This window comes from Heteronotia binoei, chromosome 11 (assembly GCF_032191835.1).
Source record: "Heteronotia binoei isolate CCM8104 ecotype False Entrance Well chromosome 11, APGP_CSIRO_Hbin_v1, whole genome shotgun sequence".
In the NCBI taxonomy this organism is placed as follows: Eukaryota; Metazoa; Chordata; class Lepidosauria; order Squamata; family Gekkonidae; genus Heteronotia; species Heteronotia binoei.
The window spans coordinates 84679460-84695599 of NC_083233.1; the positions used below are offsets into that span (position 1 = coordinate 84679460).

The following is a 16140-nucleotide window of genomic DNA, read 5'->3' on the forward strand; positions in this document are numbered from 1 at the left end:
GTGCCCTGCGGGGGGGGTGTGTGCCTGGGCCCTCCTTCACCTCTGTGGGGCCAGAGCCTCGCCAGCCTTGCTCTTCTGTCTTCACTGGTCCAGGAGGAGTCTTGTCAGATTGACAGTGCCTGGTGCTCCTGCTCAGGTGTGCACACTGGATATACTGTTCCAGCATGAAGGAGCAGATTGGCAGGACAGCAACACGAGTCAGCAGGAATGAGGCCGCCTCCCCTGTATGTGTGTGTGTGACTCAGGGTGCTTGTGTTTGCTTGCTGGTGTGGTTACCCAAGAGAAGGAAGGAAGGAGTTCCTTTGAGTGCAGCCACAGTTGGGGGCAGTGGGTGAATGGGTGCTCTGAGAGGGGAGAGGGCTGGTCCTTCGTAGGAATGGAACGGGGCTGCGTCGGCTGGAGGCAGTGGCTCTGAATCATGGGAGATCACAAGGGAGAACAAGCCACAGAAGCAAATGCTTCTGCTCAAATGTGATTTCCCTTGGTGTATAAACATTGTTCTTTTACATTTATATCAGATGAAGTTGTTGTTACCTACCAGTTTATTCTGTTTAAAAAAACAAAACCAAAATGACAGAAGGGAATATTTAATGATCACTGAGCATTACAGAATACCAGTGGGGAACCTGAAGGGACTTGGACAGGGCCTTTAATTTCCTCCTTCCCCACTGTTTCTCTTCCTGAAAGTCTCCATAGGCTCTCCCCCTTTCCTTCTTCCTTCTCTCCATCCCACCTACCAATGTTCCCTCTAAGCTGCAGAGTCTTGTGAGCAAAAATTCTACCTTGTGAGCTCCTGGCAATAAAGTTGTGAGCTGCTGCATCAATTAGTGTGCTCTGGGGTCATCCCTCTTGAGCTAAAACAATAATCTGTGAGCTGGAGGCTAAAAATCTGTGAGCTAGCTCACGCTCACTCAGCTTGAAGGGAACACTGCCACCCGCCAGTCAACATACCTTTCATCTGCTTTGCCATCTTCAGCTTCCCTTCCTTCCCTCTTCTGGCAGCCTCTCCCCAAAAAGGGCCCGGCCAGTGAAGAAGTGGAGGGAACTGCAAGGACTTGTTGGGTGTACTTGATTTTCTCTACCCCCTCCCCACACTGCTTCCTCTTTCCCTCTTCCTGACAGCCCCCAGATCCTCACTCCCCCCTGCTTCCTTCTCTCCTTCACACCAACCCACCCAACTATCTGTTTTCTGCTCCCCATCTTTAGCTATATTTATTGTTTCATTTATATCCCATATTTCTCCACATGGGGGGCCCAAAACACATCACTCTCATCTCCATTTTATACTCAAAACAAGGTTTGGCCCCAAGTCAGCCAGAGAATTTCCACAGCAGCATGTGACTCAAACCTGGATCCCCCAGATTCTAGTCTGAAAATCTAGCTGCTCTGCCACGTTGGTTTTTATGGGGTGGTTGATGTTGAAGAACAACCTGGGACCACAGTTCATATACCAGGAAATACAAACAAAGAAACACTGTGATATGTTGGCTAGCACATTTAGTAAAACTTTTAAAACAATCATATAAATCTTTTGCACACAGAAAGAAGTACAGCAAAGAAAGGTCCATCCAATGAGCACCCAGATACAGGCTCATTTCATCAGAAGTCTTTCTCGGAAGTGTTCCTGTTTCCTTCAAAGTTATCAGACTCTTGTTATAATTCAGGGTTGATACTGGGAGCAAGCCAGACCTTAACCTCCTCTCTAAACAGATGCAAAAGCCTGCTAAATGTGACTGGCAAAATGCTCTCGGCAACCTCTTTGTTTTCTTCAAAATTTATCATCCTCTCAATACCACTTAAATGTTGAATTTAGGAGCAAGCCAGTCCCGAGCTTCTTCTCTAAACAGATGCAAAAGCCTTCTGAATTTGGATGGTAGATTCTCTTGATAGCACTTAAGTTTTGAATTTAGGAGCAAGCCAGTCCTGAGCCTCTTCTCTAACCAGTTGCAAAAGCCTTCTGAATTTGGATGGCAGATTCTCTCAGTACCACTCAAGTGTTGAATTTAGGAGCAAGCCAGTCCCGAGCCTCTTCTCTAAACAGATGCAGAAGCCTTCTGAATTTGGATGGCAGATTCTCTCAATAGCACTTAAGTGTTGAATTTAGGAGCAAGCTAGTCCCGAGCCTATTCTCTAACCAGATGCAAAAGCCTTCTGAATTTGGATGGCAGATTCTCTCAATAGCACTTAAGTGTTGAATTTAGGAGCAAGCTAGTCCCGAGCCTATTCTCTAACCAGATGCAAAAGCCTTCTCAGAGTACCCATCATTCAGCATGAGTGGGGAAAGAAGTATTGACTTGCTTGTTGATTAAAGTGCTGGGGAAGGCCTGCAGCAGGATCTGCTGGTGACTTGTGCAGGGAGGCTAGGGAGTTTTATCTGGCCTGCACTGCAGGTGAAGCAGAGGCTTTGGTGGTCAATGAGGTCAAGCAGAAGACGTGTCGATCTCCATCCATGCCCATTTATGAGGCCCTTGAAGTGAAGAAGCTGCCTGTTTGGGACAAGCATCTCTCAGGAGATCAGGGGACAAGAGAGATGGGTTAGAAACCAGGGCCTGTGGGGGGAACCTGGAGCAGAGGTGCCTTGGAGACATCAGGTGCCTCTTAGGTGCCTTTGAGATGTCAGGTGTCTGTTGAAGGCAGAGGGGAGGCCTGGTGGACCTTTCTGGGCTCCAGCACCTGCCACTGCTGTTGTCGGGAATGCAGGACTTTTTGAAGGCCAGCTCCAAACGGGGTTGGCTATTCCGATGTGCTGTGACTCCCTTTGGCAGTGTCTGCCCCGTGTGATGATCTGAGTGAGGGGCATGATGAGTCAGACGATGCGTCTCATCCGATTTCATGGTTTGCTGTGTTGACATTTAAGACTTCTTGGCGGGTGAAGTGGAGTTAAAAGGGAGGAATGGCCAGGCAGGCAGGCAGGCAATTTCTTCTGGTCTATGAAGTGCAGCACAAGCAGGGATCACGACTCGAGCAACATGCTCTGCAGAGATGCTGGCTTTGGCTTGTCTTGTCTTGTCACACATGCTTCAGAAGGCAGGGCTGAGGGCGGGGAAGGTTGAGGGGAAGTGTCCCAGGAGCGCTTTGCAGCCTGCCTCTGAGGACACTGAGACGCGAAGGGTCGTGCGGTCCATTTCAGTGCTGTCTGGGATGGAGTCCAGCCACACCTCCCTGAAGGGGGAGCAGGGAAATGAGCTAATCAGGTCAGGCACAGCAGGCCAGGCAGTGACCCAGCGCAGTATAAATGTGCGCCCCAAAAGAAGTGAACAGCACACTGGAGAAGTTGCTACAGTTGTGATCAGGGGGATACGTAGAGCCAGTGAGGTCTTGTGGTTAATTGCACAGACTCTAATCTGGGAGAACTGGGTTTGGTTCCCCACTCCTCCACATGCACTGCTGGAGTGACCCTGGGTCAGTCATAACTCTCCCAGAGCTGTTCCTGTCAAGAACAGTTCTTGAAAGAGCTCTCTCAGCTCCACCTACCTCACTGAGTGTTTGTCGTGAGGAGGAGAAAGAGAAGGAAATTGTAAGCCGCTCTGAGACTCCCAGCAAAGGTCAGGGTAGAAATCCAGTCTCCTCCTCCTCCACTTAGCATCATAGAATCACAGAATCAATTTGCCTTTTTAGCCGCCGCATCACACTGTTGACTCATGTTTGGCATGTGGTTCACTAAGACCCCTAGATCCTTTTCGCACAGACTGCTGCCAAGACAAGTCTCTCCCATGCTATAATTATGCATTGGATTTTTTCCTACCTCAATGCAGAACTTTACATTTCTCCCTGTTAAAATTCATTTTATTTGTTTTAGGCCAGTTTTCCAGCTTGTTAGGACCATCCTGTTTCTGTCTTCTACTGTATTTGCGACCCCTCCCAATTTAGTATCATCTGCAAATTTAATAAGTATTCCCTCTATTCCTTCATCCAGATCTCTCCTATATAATAATTCCCTTAGCTGACTGGCCACGAATCAGATACTTTCCCATTGGCTGAGCAGAGCAGACCAGATACAGAGGAAGGGGAAAGGGAAAGCAAGAGAGAGAGAGAGAATTAAGTTCTGTACTTAAGACCAAGAACATTACCAGAAATACAGTGTTTGTCTAAAAGATATTATTGAGGCTTTTGAGGGAGAACTCATTGGGCCCATCCTGACTAGGGATGCCGGTTCCAGGTTGGTGGGAAATTCTTGGAGATTTTGTGGTGGAGTTTGAGGAGGGCAGGGTTTGTGGAGGTGAGAGCCCTCAGCTGAATATAATGACACCGAGTTCATGCCCCAGAGCAGTTATTTTCTCCGGGCGGAGTGGGTGGGTGGAGAGATCTGTTTTCAGGAGTTCAGTTGTTATAGCAGATCTTCAGGTTCCACCTGGAAGTGGGCTACCCTAAGCCTGTCTGCTTATTGCTGTTCAGCAGCAGCCCCCCATGACAGCCAGCGTGTCGTAGCAGTTAGCACTTCACAGCAGGGACTCCATGTCTCAGTGGCCTCAGATGCCCTCTGTGACGGGCTGTCCTTCCAGCTGCTGGGCCAGCAGCTGTTCTGGGTGCTCATCAAGCCGCGTGCTTGGAAACCCAGGTGTCTTCATGTGACCCACTTTGTGTGGCCCACTGTGTCAGGGCGTACTTGCTGGGTTCAGGACAGGGTGCATGCCCAGCAGCTGGGTGAGCCCCCTCCCTCCCTCGTTTATGGGGTTCCTGTCACCAGCCTCTGACCTGAGGCCTTGAGAAGCTGGTAGGGGGCTGCCAGTGGAGCGAAGCCAAGCCAGGGCAGCAGCAGCACTGCAGCCTTCTCCCAGCCAGTGCTAGTGTTCTGTTGGCTTGCCTTCTCCTCGGCATGGGTGGGAGGAGCTGGGGAAGGGAGAAAGAAGCACCACAGCTCTGCCCTCCCCCCCCCCCAGCTGCTGACTGTCTGCTTTCTCTCCTGGAGTCACCGGTGACTGCAGAAGGCGGGGAAGAGAAGCACAGCTGCCTTCCTGCCACCTTGGTTTTCAGCCAGGGTCTTTTCCAGCTTCCAGTGACTTCTGCCTTCTCCCCTCTGGGAGTGTCCCTGCTTGCTCATCCTCTCTGCCTTCCCTTTGTCTTCCCTTCTCTCACCTCCCTCCCTCTGATGCTGCTGGAGACAGCTGACCTCTCTGGTTCTCCAGGTTGGGGGTTCTTGTAGCCCTTCGCAATAATATTGACTTCTTTTCTGCACACTTCGGGGGTTGTAGGAAAATGACCCTTAGGGTTTGTAGAATCTTTCGGGCTCAAGTGCCGTGTTCTACTGGAGAAAGTTTTCCTTCCAGACGTTTCGTTCTCAGCTGCGGAGAACATCCTCAGTGGCGTTGCAGCCGGAGCTGAGAACGAAACGTCTGGAAGGAAAACTGTATCTTTTAATATTTTAACTATGCAAATTGTCCGAACTATTTAAATTTTAATTATGTAAACTGTACAAAATGTTTAAACTTTTATATTTTATGTCAGATTTTATATGCTGTAAGCCACCCTGAGCCACTTGGTGGGAAGGGCGGGATACAAATTACAAATAAAAAATAATAATAATAAAACTTTCTCCAGTAGAACACGGCACTTGAGTCTGAAAGATTCTACAAACCCTAATGATGATGCCAGCCGTGAAAACCTGAAATCTTTGCTTAAACGACCCTTGTTTGCTCCTAACCCCGTTTTGTGTGTGTTTAATTTGTACTCCTTGGGGGGGGGGGTAGATTCAAAATAACTTCCTGGTTATATTGGGGTGACATTTCTGCAGCCAATTTGTGGCTCCTGCTTCCTTTGGGTTCCCTGACAGGCCAGCCTCCCTCTGGCTGTGGAGAGAGGATTTGGGTGAGGTCAAGGTTTCGTCGTGCTCCTCTGTGGACAGACATTGCCGGCTGTTCGGCATTAGTGGTGGCTGGGTTCCTCGGGGTCTTCTGCCTGGATCATCTCTGCTGTAGCATATGGCAGCTTGAACTCGCTTCTCTTGCGTGATGACTGTCCCTCAGAATGGACCACTTGGTGACGCATGCAAGAGAACTGCTGTTGGGTGGGAGTTCTCCCTCCTTCCTGCAGCGGCTGTCCTGTTGACCACACATGAGGTCCATCACTGGTGGGTTCTCCATGGATATGATGCCCCAAGAGACCCCGGCTGAGTCCCTGAAGGGGGTGGATCACTGGAGGCTGAGAACTTGGGGCGGGGGAGTTCCATGCCTGGGATGGGCTGGGAGAGCCAAGGAAAGGGGGGGCGGTTCCAGCAGAAGAGTGGGGCTGCAGCTGCTGCGGGCTCATGGTGGGCTGGCCAGCCCACCCTACAATAGCGAAGAAGGGCCGGCCGGCTGCTAAAGGAAAGCAGATGGAGGAGGGAATCCGTGCCAGATCAGCCAAACCGATGTGTCTTGACCTCCTTGGAGGAGCCCCCCTTGAAAATAAGCTGTTTCCTTAGCAACTGCTGCTGCTGCTCCTTGGTGCTTGAGAAATCTGCCACAAAGGAAAGCAGCAGTGCCTGGCTCAGGGTGTGCCGCCCCTTTGTGTGCCAGCTGGGCCTGGGAGCCGCTGAAGAAGACAGGAGGGAGGGAGGGAGGGAGCAATCCTGCCGCCATGGGGGAGGGCACCTCCTGACTCTGGAAAGGCCAGGGATCCTGGAGGTGGCCATCTTCTGGGCACGGAGCAGGGGTCGTCATTGTGCATTATTCCCTGCATTGTGCAGGGGGTAGGTAGGGCTAGACGATCCTGGAGTTCCCTTCCAGCGCTCTGATTCTGTGACTCTTGCCAGCCTCCCCTCAGGCTCTGGGCTTCTCCTCCTGCTGGCTGGAAGGAGGGGGGGAGGGAGGGGATAGCTTGGCAGTGTCCTTCAGTCGGGGTGGGACGCAAGGGCTCTTACCGTTGTCCTGCCACACGATGTGATCCTTCGCTGCTGCAGTGCTGGAAATGCAAGAGGGCAATCACAGGTGTGCCCCTTTGTGGGGAACCAGGATTTCGGCAAAGTGTGGAGCAATTCTTGACCCACTTCACCGCGCTCCCTGAAGCATTTCGGACTGCATCCCTTGACCTCAGAATGGCTGCACAGCCTCTGCTGTCTCCGCTTCAGTTTGCTCAGAGAACCCAACTGGCATCAGGGTTGGAATGCTCAACCAGGGATCTGGAAGACCCAGGTCCAGCCCCTACACTTGCTTTCTGGGTTACACACACTCGACACAACCTGCCTTAAAGGGTTGTTGTGACAAGAACGTAGAGGAGAGGAGAATAAAAACCACTTCGGGTCCCGCACCTGGAAGAGAAGGCTGGAGAATAAATGAAGAAAATAAAACAAATTTGTCAAGGTGATCTGAAAAGTTAATTTTATTCTCTTAACAGTTTCCTCCTTTTTGGAGTGGCTTCCCTTGTGCAATGTAATGTTCTTTCTGCACTGCTGAAAACACAGAGCAAACGTCCTGGAAACCTCATGTTTGCGACTTCCTCTTAGTTTGATAGACAGCCCTGATTTTTGATGCTCTGAGTCCCGGTTGTCTGCTCCTTCCTTCCTTCCTTCCTTCCTTCCTTCCTTCCTTCCTTCCTTCCTTCCTTCCTTCCTTCCTTCCTTCCTTCCTTCCTTCCTTCCTTCCTTCCTTCCTTCCTTCCTTCCTTCCTTCCTTCCTTCCTTCCTTCCTTCCTTCCTTCCTCCCTCCCTCCCTCCCTCCCTCCCTCCCTCCCTCCCTCCATCGCTGGCACTGAGGTGCTGGCTTGGGCTTAGGAGAGGCAGTCTGGCTGGTTCTTTTCCAAGGCATCAGGCAGTATCCAATCTGGCCTCTGAAGCTCTGGGTTTGGCCTTCTGTTGTGAGAAAGCTGAAGCCCTTCACTGGGAGATGAGAAGCTGCCTGCCAGGAACAAGGGCCTGACAAAGTGGCTTGTTCTGCTGAATGCCTGTGTGTGGCGTCTGCCTTCTTGCAAGGCGGGACTGTCCCTGGAGCAAGGAGCACGGCTGCTTTTGCAGACGGGCTGGTGTGGTGGCCCCTGTTCTCCTCTTGCCTCCTCCTGATGCAGTTCGTCATGCAAATGCATGTGCTGTTTTTGTGCCACGCAGGGGGGTGGGGTGGGGTGGGGTGTTAATAGGAGCCGGACCAACTTTCTGCTCTGAGCAGTCCCCAAAGGACAAATCTAGTCAGGGCAACTTCAGCCAGCCTCCACTTTCCAATCCCTTTCCAATCCAGCTTTACCCAGCTTCCAGGGGATTAACCCTGAAGTCGGGTCAGACTCTTTGTGCTTCTCAAAGGAAGAGAAGGCCTGGCTCTGACGGAGAGAGCTGCTGCTGAGAGGGCTGTTGCAGGACTGAGCTGGAGCCAGGCTTGCCATCCTCCAGGAGTTCTTCCCAAATTACAGCCAGTTGTCCCTGCTGAGCAGATCAGTTACCCCGGAGGCAGGGGCGGGCTCCAGAGGGGGAATTCTGTGGAATTGCGTTAGTGCTGAGCCCCTCCCCCAAGCCCCCAGGCACCAAATCTCCAGGGATTTGCCAGGCCAGAGTTGGCAATCCCAGCAGTAGAGCTTTCTGGGGAGGGAATGGGCATGTCCTGGGGTCTCTGTGTTCCTTGGGGCCAAGGAGTGATGTGGGGGTGGAGGGGAGAAGGCAGCCTGCGGAGGAACTGTCCTGTGGTCTTACTCCTTTTACTGTGCCATCCTGGTGCCAGTTTGGCACAAGCATTCATGACCAGCACTGAGATTCACAGGTTGACTGCCTCTGGATGTGGAGGCTTCAATCTTGGCTTGCTTCAGTCCTGCCGGGGATAGAAGGACCCCTTTGCCTCTGGGGAGCCCTGGGGCAGCTGGCAGGATGGCCAGATGGATGCTGTTTGCCAGAATGGAAGTTGCGTTGCCAAGGGCACTGCCAAAGTGGCTTCTGTTGGCATCTGCTGGTGGCGGCTGGAGCAGTTGCCCTGGGCACCAGGAAGCCTTTCCTGCTCTGGATCCCCCCCCCCATGGCAGGTGAGAATTGGGGAGTGTCTGTGGCACCGGAGAGGTTCCTGCCAAGGGGGTCACAGCCAAAGAACAGGGGAGCTCTCTGTCTCCTCGCCTTGGATCTGGCAAGAGAAGTGGCACAACAACTCCAGGCAGCCTCCCTGGCTGCTCTCGATCCCTTTCCGTCTGGCTCCAGGCTGGGCTCTAGGAGGGAGGTGGCACCTTTAGTTGGCGGTCTCCAGTGGGATGTCTCTCTGGTGCCTGCCCTGGAGTTATCAGCAGCCTCTGAGACAGCAGACTGGGGCATTTGGAGGCTGGGAGTGGAGCTGGGTGGTCTACCTTGGAGTGGCTGAAATTGTCCCTCGGGGGGCAAGTCTCTGTTGGAGGCGAGGTGCCCTTAGGGTGGGACTTGTCCTGTGGGGTTCCTGTGTTCCTGTATTCAGTCTCTGTGTAAAGCCCTTGGGAGAAGTCATGTGTGGCTTTGCAGCGGGCTGTCCTTGATATGTGAAGACAATGACACCCAGTTCTATATCGCTTTATCAAAATTGCCTAACAATGCTGCAGGAAGTGCTCACACAGCAAGAAGAATGTGAGGAGGTGTCCGTTATCAGAGACTGCTAAATAAACAAAATATTGCAAGAGTGCTATTCTTTTAAGCTTGTTTTAAAAAGATCTTCAGTCCTTTATCTTGTCCTTTATAAAGTTTCTGTCTCTGCTACCTGGCATGACACTTTATGACACACAGGTCTGATTTGTGTCAGATCCGGCCCTCGTAACAAATGACTTGGAGGCTGGATGGCCATCTGACAGCAATGAAGTTCCTGTGAATTTAGGGGGAGGGGTTTGTGAGTTTCCTGCATTGTGCAGGGGGTTGGACTAGATGACCCTGGTGGTCCCTTCCAACTCTAGGATCCTTCGGGAGGTGGTGGGCTCTCCTTCCTTAGAGGTTTTTCAACAGAGGCTAGATGGCCATCTGACAGCAATGAAGATCCTGTGAATTTAGGGGGAGGGGTTTGTGAGTTTCCTGCATTGTGCAGGGGGTTGGACTAGATGACCCTGGTGGTCCCTTCCAACTCTAGGATCCTTCGGGAGGTGGTGGGCTCTCCTTCCTTAGAGGTTTTTCAACAGAGGCTAGATGGCCATCTGACAGCAATGAAGATCCTGTGAATTTAGGGGGAGGGAGTTGTGAGTTTCCTGCATTGTGCAGGAGGTTGGACTAGATGGCCCTGGAGGTCCAACTCTTATGATTCTGTGATACTGATTCTATGACTTCGACATCCCTGTGAGTCTAGGCTGATCCTGCATTGAGCTGGGGGTTGGATTAGATGGCCCTTCCCAACTCCGTGTGATTCTGCACTTCTGGATCCAGGATCAGGGCCTGTTTGCTGCGGTTAAATGGCTTAAGGGTGAACTAGCTGAAGGTGAATCCTGGCAAGGGGGAGGTAGCACTGGCTGGGAAGAGTGAGGTCTGGAGGGTGCCCAGAAGGGGCCACGCCATGCATTTGCTGAGGCTAGAGGGGCCTCCCTGCTTTCTGTAACTCGGATGGGGATGTTGGGGTAGGATGCGCGGGGCGCTTCTGCCTGCTTGCTTTCTCTTTTGCCTGTAACGCGTGAAGTACACGCTCTACGCTGGGAGGGAGGCTTGTGTCTGGGTTTCGAGGACATGATATCTCCCCTAACAGAGACTGTATTGGCACCTGCTAGTAGGCAATGGGGACTGGGTGAGAAAATGTTACCTTTGCTTTGTGCGGGCTTTTTGGTATGAATTTTGGCAGGTTGGCAACGGCCCAGGAGAGGGTCATAGTCTGATCTGGCGCAGAAAGGCATACCTGCTGCAATGTGCCTTTCTATCAACCTTTTTTGATTATCAGCAAAAGAGGCCTGATTATTGAGGACCACTCAAGAGCTGATGCAGGGAAGTTTTGCTCCCTGCTGTTGGGGGGGGCGGGGGGGGGGGAAGATTCCTGCTGTTAGGAGACCAAGGGCTACTGCTTCCCTGGCATTGGAAGCGCAGCATAAGAACATAAGAGAAGTCATGTTGGATCAGCCCACTGGCGTATCCAGTCCAACACTCTGTGTCACACAGTGGCCAAAAAAACCAAGTGCCATCAGCGGGTCCACCAGTGGGGCTAGGACACTAGAAGCCCTCCCACTGTGCCCCCCAAGCACCAAGAATACAGAGCCTCACTGCCCCAGAAAGAGAGTTCCAACAATGCGCTGTGGCTAAGAGCCACTGATGGACTTCTGCTCTATATGCTTATCTAATCCCCTCTTGAAGCTGGCTATGCTTGCAGCCGCCACCACCTCCTGTGGCAGTGAATTCCATGTATATGAATTCCATATTTCGTATATAAATACAAAAAAAATGAAAATAAATAAATAAATGTGTTGATCGCTCTTTGGGTGAAGAAGTACCTCCTTTTATCCGTTCTAACCCTACTGCTCAGCAATTTAATTGAATGTCCACAAGTTCTTGTATTGTGAGAAAGGGAGAAAAGTCCTCCTTTCTCTGCCTTCTCTATCCCAGCTCGTCTCTTTGGCGGCCCCCTTGCTCAGGGGCATGCTTCTCCCTCCCTGCCCTTGCTGTTGGTGGGGGTGTTGTGGCTGGAGTCCAGGCTTCCTCTAGGCAGCCGGCCGTATTGGCTGTGGTCGTGATCTCCAGCGCCACGCCCTCCCTCCCCAGTCAGGCACGTTGCTTCCTCCTCGTTGTGAAGAGTGTGGGTTTGAGTGGTACCCTAATGGGGAATGTGGGTCAGTGTGGGAGGCTCCAAAGGGCTTGGGGTCACTTCCCCAAGGGCCCTCCCTCCCTGCCCAGCCTCCATGGGGCACGCAGGCTGTGAAGGAGCCATGGAGCTCTGGTGCCAGCCAGGCCTCTTTGCCAGTGGCTTCCCTGGGGTGGGGTGGGGGGAGCGCTCTGCGAGGATCTAATTGCTCTTCAGCTGGATTTGCAGCGCAGCAACCTGTTTGGTTCAATAATAACACATTTATGCTAAAGGTTAATGAAATGAAATCTGCTTCTATCCAATTCATTAAAAAAGGCTCTACAGTCATCGCTTGCTAATGGAAAAGAGATTAAATATTCATGTCTATAAATTTCCCATGTCATTTCTGATTTTGCTTAATCTTTGCCTGCGGGCGCCCTGGCTCCTGAGGGGGCTGGTGAGTGGCCACTGGAGAAGCGAATGGCAGAGCCCTTCTGCTTGGGTAGCGGAGTCCTGGGACAGGTGTTAGCCTGGCAGCCCTTGTGCGGGGAGGGGACTGTGGCTGAGGGGGGAGCCCCTGTGTGGCTTGCAGAAGGCCCCAGCTTCAGTCTCGGACAGCATCCCCCGTTGAACACAGACCAGGGAGGTGGGGATGTGGACTTCCCCTTCCAGAGAGTCGTTGCCAGCCGGTCTTTTCAAAAGAAGGCTGTATTCTCCAAAGATTAGTCTGAGCGAGGGCTTATCTGAGTTGTAGTGTCAGAGGGCTGCCTGGAATCTCAAATGCTGCAATGTTGATGCATGGATTTAGAGCATTCTGCTTCTTCCAAGTCCTGCCTGAGGCCGCTTACAAATACAAATGTCTGTATTTTTGGTGTCAATTTTGTAATTATCTCTTTTTCAATAAAATTATACATTTAAAAAATTAGAAAAACAAATGTCTCTGAGCACGTGCAAAGTGTTATGTGGAAGAAGAACTTCTAACTGAGGGCAGCTCAGCTCATGAGCACTTGCAGGCCTTCACCGACCAGGCTTTTGTGGAGAGAATGGCACCTGCAGCATGCCATGGGGGGGGGGGGGCTGTCAAAGCTGATCCCAGCCCCTCCCACCAACCATCAGCCAATCGCTTTTTGAGCACACATTGCTGCTCTTGGGGGGGGGGCAAGGCAGCTGAAATGCTGGTGGGTTGGGCACCTGATTCAGCCACGGGAGGGGGGGGGCCATTCTGCCTTTGGCTCCTGGCTGTTGTTCTTCATCTCACTGACCCCCCCCCCCCCGCCACCCCTACCTTTGTGTGCTTCATGGGGAGAAAGTGTGCCCCCCGCTGCCCCCCTCTGATCCCTGCTTCTTTTCCTGGTTGGGGAGTGGGGGTGGCACAAGACAGACCCCTGGGCAGCCCCCTCCCTTGGCTGAGGTGTTCCTGTGCTTTTGTTGTTGCAGGCCTACTTCCGACAGGGTGTTGCCCTCCAGTACCTGGGTCGCCATGCCGACGCCCTGGCAGCGTTTGCCTCTGGCCTGGCGCAGGATCCCAAGAGCCTCCAGCTCCTCGTGGGAATGGTGGAAGCCGCCATGAAGTCTCCCATGCGAGGTGAGAGCCTGCGCCCAGACTGCAACCCTGGCCTCGTGGAAGGCTCCTGCACACCCACCAGCTGCTCACTGCCGGAAGGAGGGAGGGAGGAAGGAAGCTCTGCTTGTCTGCTGGCTTGTCTGGTTGGCAATGGAATGGGAAGTTGGCAAGGGCACCCCGTCTTTGCCCTGTTGCCGCACTGCTTGCTGCCCGGAGGGGCCCACTTACTTCCACAGCTGGGCACAGCAGCAGGCCGATCTTTTGTGGGTCAGGTTGTGCTTCTCTCCACTGTGTTGCCACATCCTGGGCTGCTTCCAGGAACATTGCCCTCTCTCACCACTGGCTTCAGCACTGTCCCGGGTCACCCCCTCTGTCTCCGCAGCCAGCTTCGCCCAAGCGCGGCCAGACCCAGTCAGTGCTTGGACAGGAGTTCCCCAAGGGGGGGATGTGGCAGAAGGCGATGCCAGTCCACCCCTGCTCTTCTCTGGCCTGCCGCCTTCTCCCCCCGCCCCCTCCCACTTGCCAGATGAAGCTCTGTGTAATTCAGAGTCTGGGTTCAGCAGTTTGGGGGGGGGAGGGAGGGAGAGGGTTCTTTTTCCATATCTCCTGGGCCCTGGGAGGCTTGGTTTCTTTCCAGGCATGTTTTGTGGCTTGGGGAGAAAAGTGTGTCTGCTGTGTCTTGGGCGAATCCATGACAGGCCCATTCATCGCAGTCTTGCCACAGGTTGCCATGAAGGCAAAGTCAGGAGCACAGTGGCCACGTTGAGGGGAAGGTGGGGGCGGTGGCAGGCTGCAGGGGCAGATTGGGAGAAGAATTAGCAGGCACCTAGCCCAGCTCTGGCGAGTTGGGATTCCCCCCCAGCCAGGCCAGGTCAGCCCAGGCCCTCCTCCATCGTGGGGCATGGCAGGGAAGGGACCCATTCCACGCTGGACTGGCCCTGAGTTCAGATCTCTTCCTCGTGCTGAGTTTGCAGCTCAGGAAGGCCTGCTTGCCCGGGGCCAGCTCCTGTCTATCACCTGCCACCCGAGGCCTTTCTGCACGCCAGGGATGGTGGATCGCCAGCCACAGTGGGCGAGTAGGTGGTGACTGGTGAGCTTGCCTCTCCACGCACCCTCCCCTCGGGTACTGACCCGATGCAGCTTCTCCCCACAGCACCCTTCCTGCCCTGTGGGGATGCAGGAGCTGCACTGAGCCTTGGAGGGGCGGGGGGGGGGGCTGGGTTTCTCGCCTCTGCTTCTCGTCTGTCCCACTAGAACTGCTGCTGGGGAGTTGCCAAGCCATGACTCAGGCTTCCTTCCTCACCCATGAGGTCTCCTTCCCACAAACTGGGCCCACCCTGCATGGGGTCTGGTGCCTGCTGCTCTCTTCCGGCTTCCTTAGTCCTGTGTCTGACGTCCAGACACTGTCAGGAGTGGCAAATACCTTTATTGGAGGTTGGCGGGGGTGGGGAGGAGATTCATGTGGGGTTTGGAAGGGGCTCCTTGGTCAGGTGTGTCTAGGCTGGCCCTCTTGGCTGCATCCCAGGGCCCGTCACACCCGCAGAGGGTGGCGCAGGATGAAGCTGACCGTGGGCAGGTGGCCTCATTTAGGTGCACCAGCTGGGCCCCCCCTGGAGCAGATCTTGCTGAGAGATGGAGTTGGCTTGGGGGCGGGGAGGGAAAAGATGGAAAGCTTTTCTCAGGGGCGGGGCGGGGGAGATGGGGGTCCTCTGAGGTTTTTAAATAAAAATTTCCAGTAAAATAACTGGACATTTTGGGAAACACTGAAAATCACTCCTGTGGAATCTTTTCTCTTTCGGAATGAGTGAAATGCTTTTTTAAGACAAGGTGTTAATTCAATGGCTAAGGATGTAGATAGATCCAAGTGGGCAGACGTGTTGGTCTGAAGCCGTAGAACAAAGTAGGAGTCAAGTTGTATTAGCGGTCTTACAGCTATATTGTTCAGCGTCACAGCAGTGGCAGCCCCCTCCCACATCAGTTGTTGTAGGTCTGTTGAAAAAGTTCGGTTTTGCAGGGCCTGTGGAATTGGGAGAGGGAATTGGAAAAAACAAATTTGTACATTTGAAGTTCTAGCTTCAGCATTTTCGGCATTGACACAATGTTTACACAAATAATAAAATGGTATTTCAAAGGTATATGCTTTCACTACTTTTCTACTTCTTTCAAATATTAATCAGCTTGAGTTTTGAGTAACTGGGTTTACAGGCTAAGTTTTATTATACTGACCTGTCAGATATATTAAAAGAGAGATCAGGAAAGAGTTAGATCTGGACTAGTATTAGCAAGGAAGGGGAAACACTAATACAATAAAAGGATATAGGTTAACAAGGAAGGAAATAATGTTAATATTAGTTTTGTCAGTATAATTTAAGGTCGACATTTCAAAACAAAATGGTTGCAAAAATTAATAAAGTATTACATTTTAGTATATTATAGAGAGGAGGACTGATATCAAATCTGGCAGTTAGGAGAGGAGACGAGGGCAGGAAACAGAAACAGTTGGTCACTTTGAAGCTTGTTAGTTCAGTGCAATTTTTTACATTCCTGACTTTTGGCCAAGAGTCAGAGTTATCCTCCGAGCAAGGAGATGGCAGACAGGCAGCAAGACGGAAGTTAAAAATCCAGTTTATTCCATGAATCCAGACCTGAAAGCATCCAGTCAGCACAGGTAGAAGTAGATATGGTATATTCAGTCAGTACATTACAAAAAAAAAGTTAGCTAATTCCTTGGAGAATGGGGAAAAAAGGGGGGGGGGGGAAGTCCACAAGTCATGGAAACTGAAAGTTCAAATTTTTATTACTATGCTGTTTTTAGCTTGTTCAAAATAGTTCATTAAAAATGTAGCAATATCAAAAGCTTAGACCTGGGCTGGCATCCTGGGAGTAAATTAGTTTTTAACATTATTTCTTGGCATTTTTATCTTTATTTCCAGAGTCAAACTCATACGAAACATGGTTGAAAGAATGGAGCATTTAAAAATTCCTTAA

The 16140-nt window shown here is 51.9% G+C and overlaps 1 protein-coding gene across 2 annotated transcripts in view; it reads left to right on the forward strand.

Annotated features, from left to right (window-relative positions):
* The window catches only part of TTC28 (tetratricopeptide repeat domain 28), a 110450-nt gene that overhangs the window by 68845 nt on the left and 25465 nt on the right, over positions 1-16140 (forward strand). For both annotated transcript variants that reach the window (XM_060249014.1, XM_060249015.1), the window contains exon 2: positions 13026-13173. In XM_060249014.1, coding sequence (XP_060104997.1) covers positions 13026-13173 — 148 coding nt within the window. The remainder of the gene's footprint in view (positions 1-13025; positions 13174-16140) is intronic.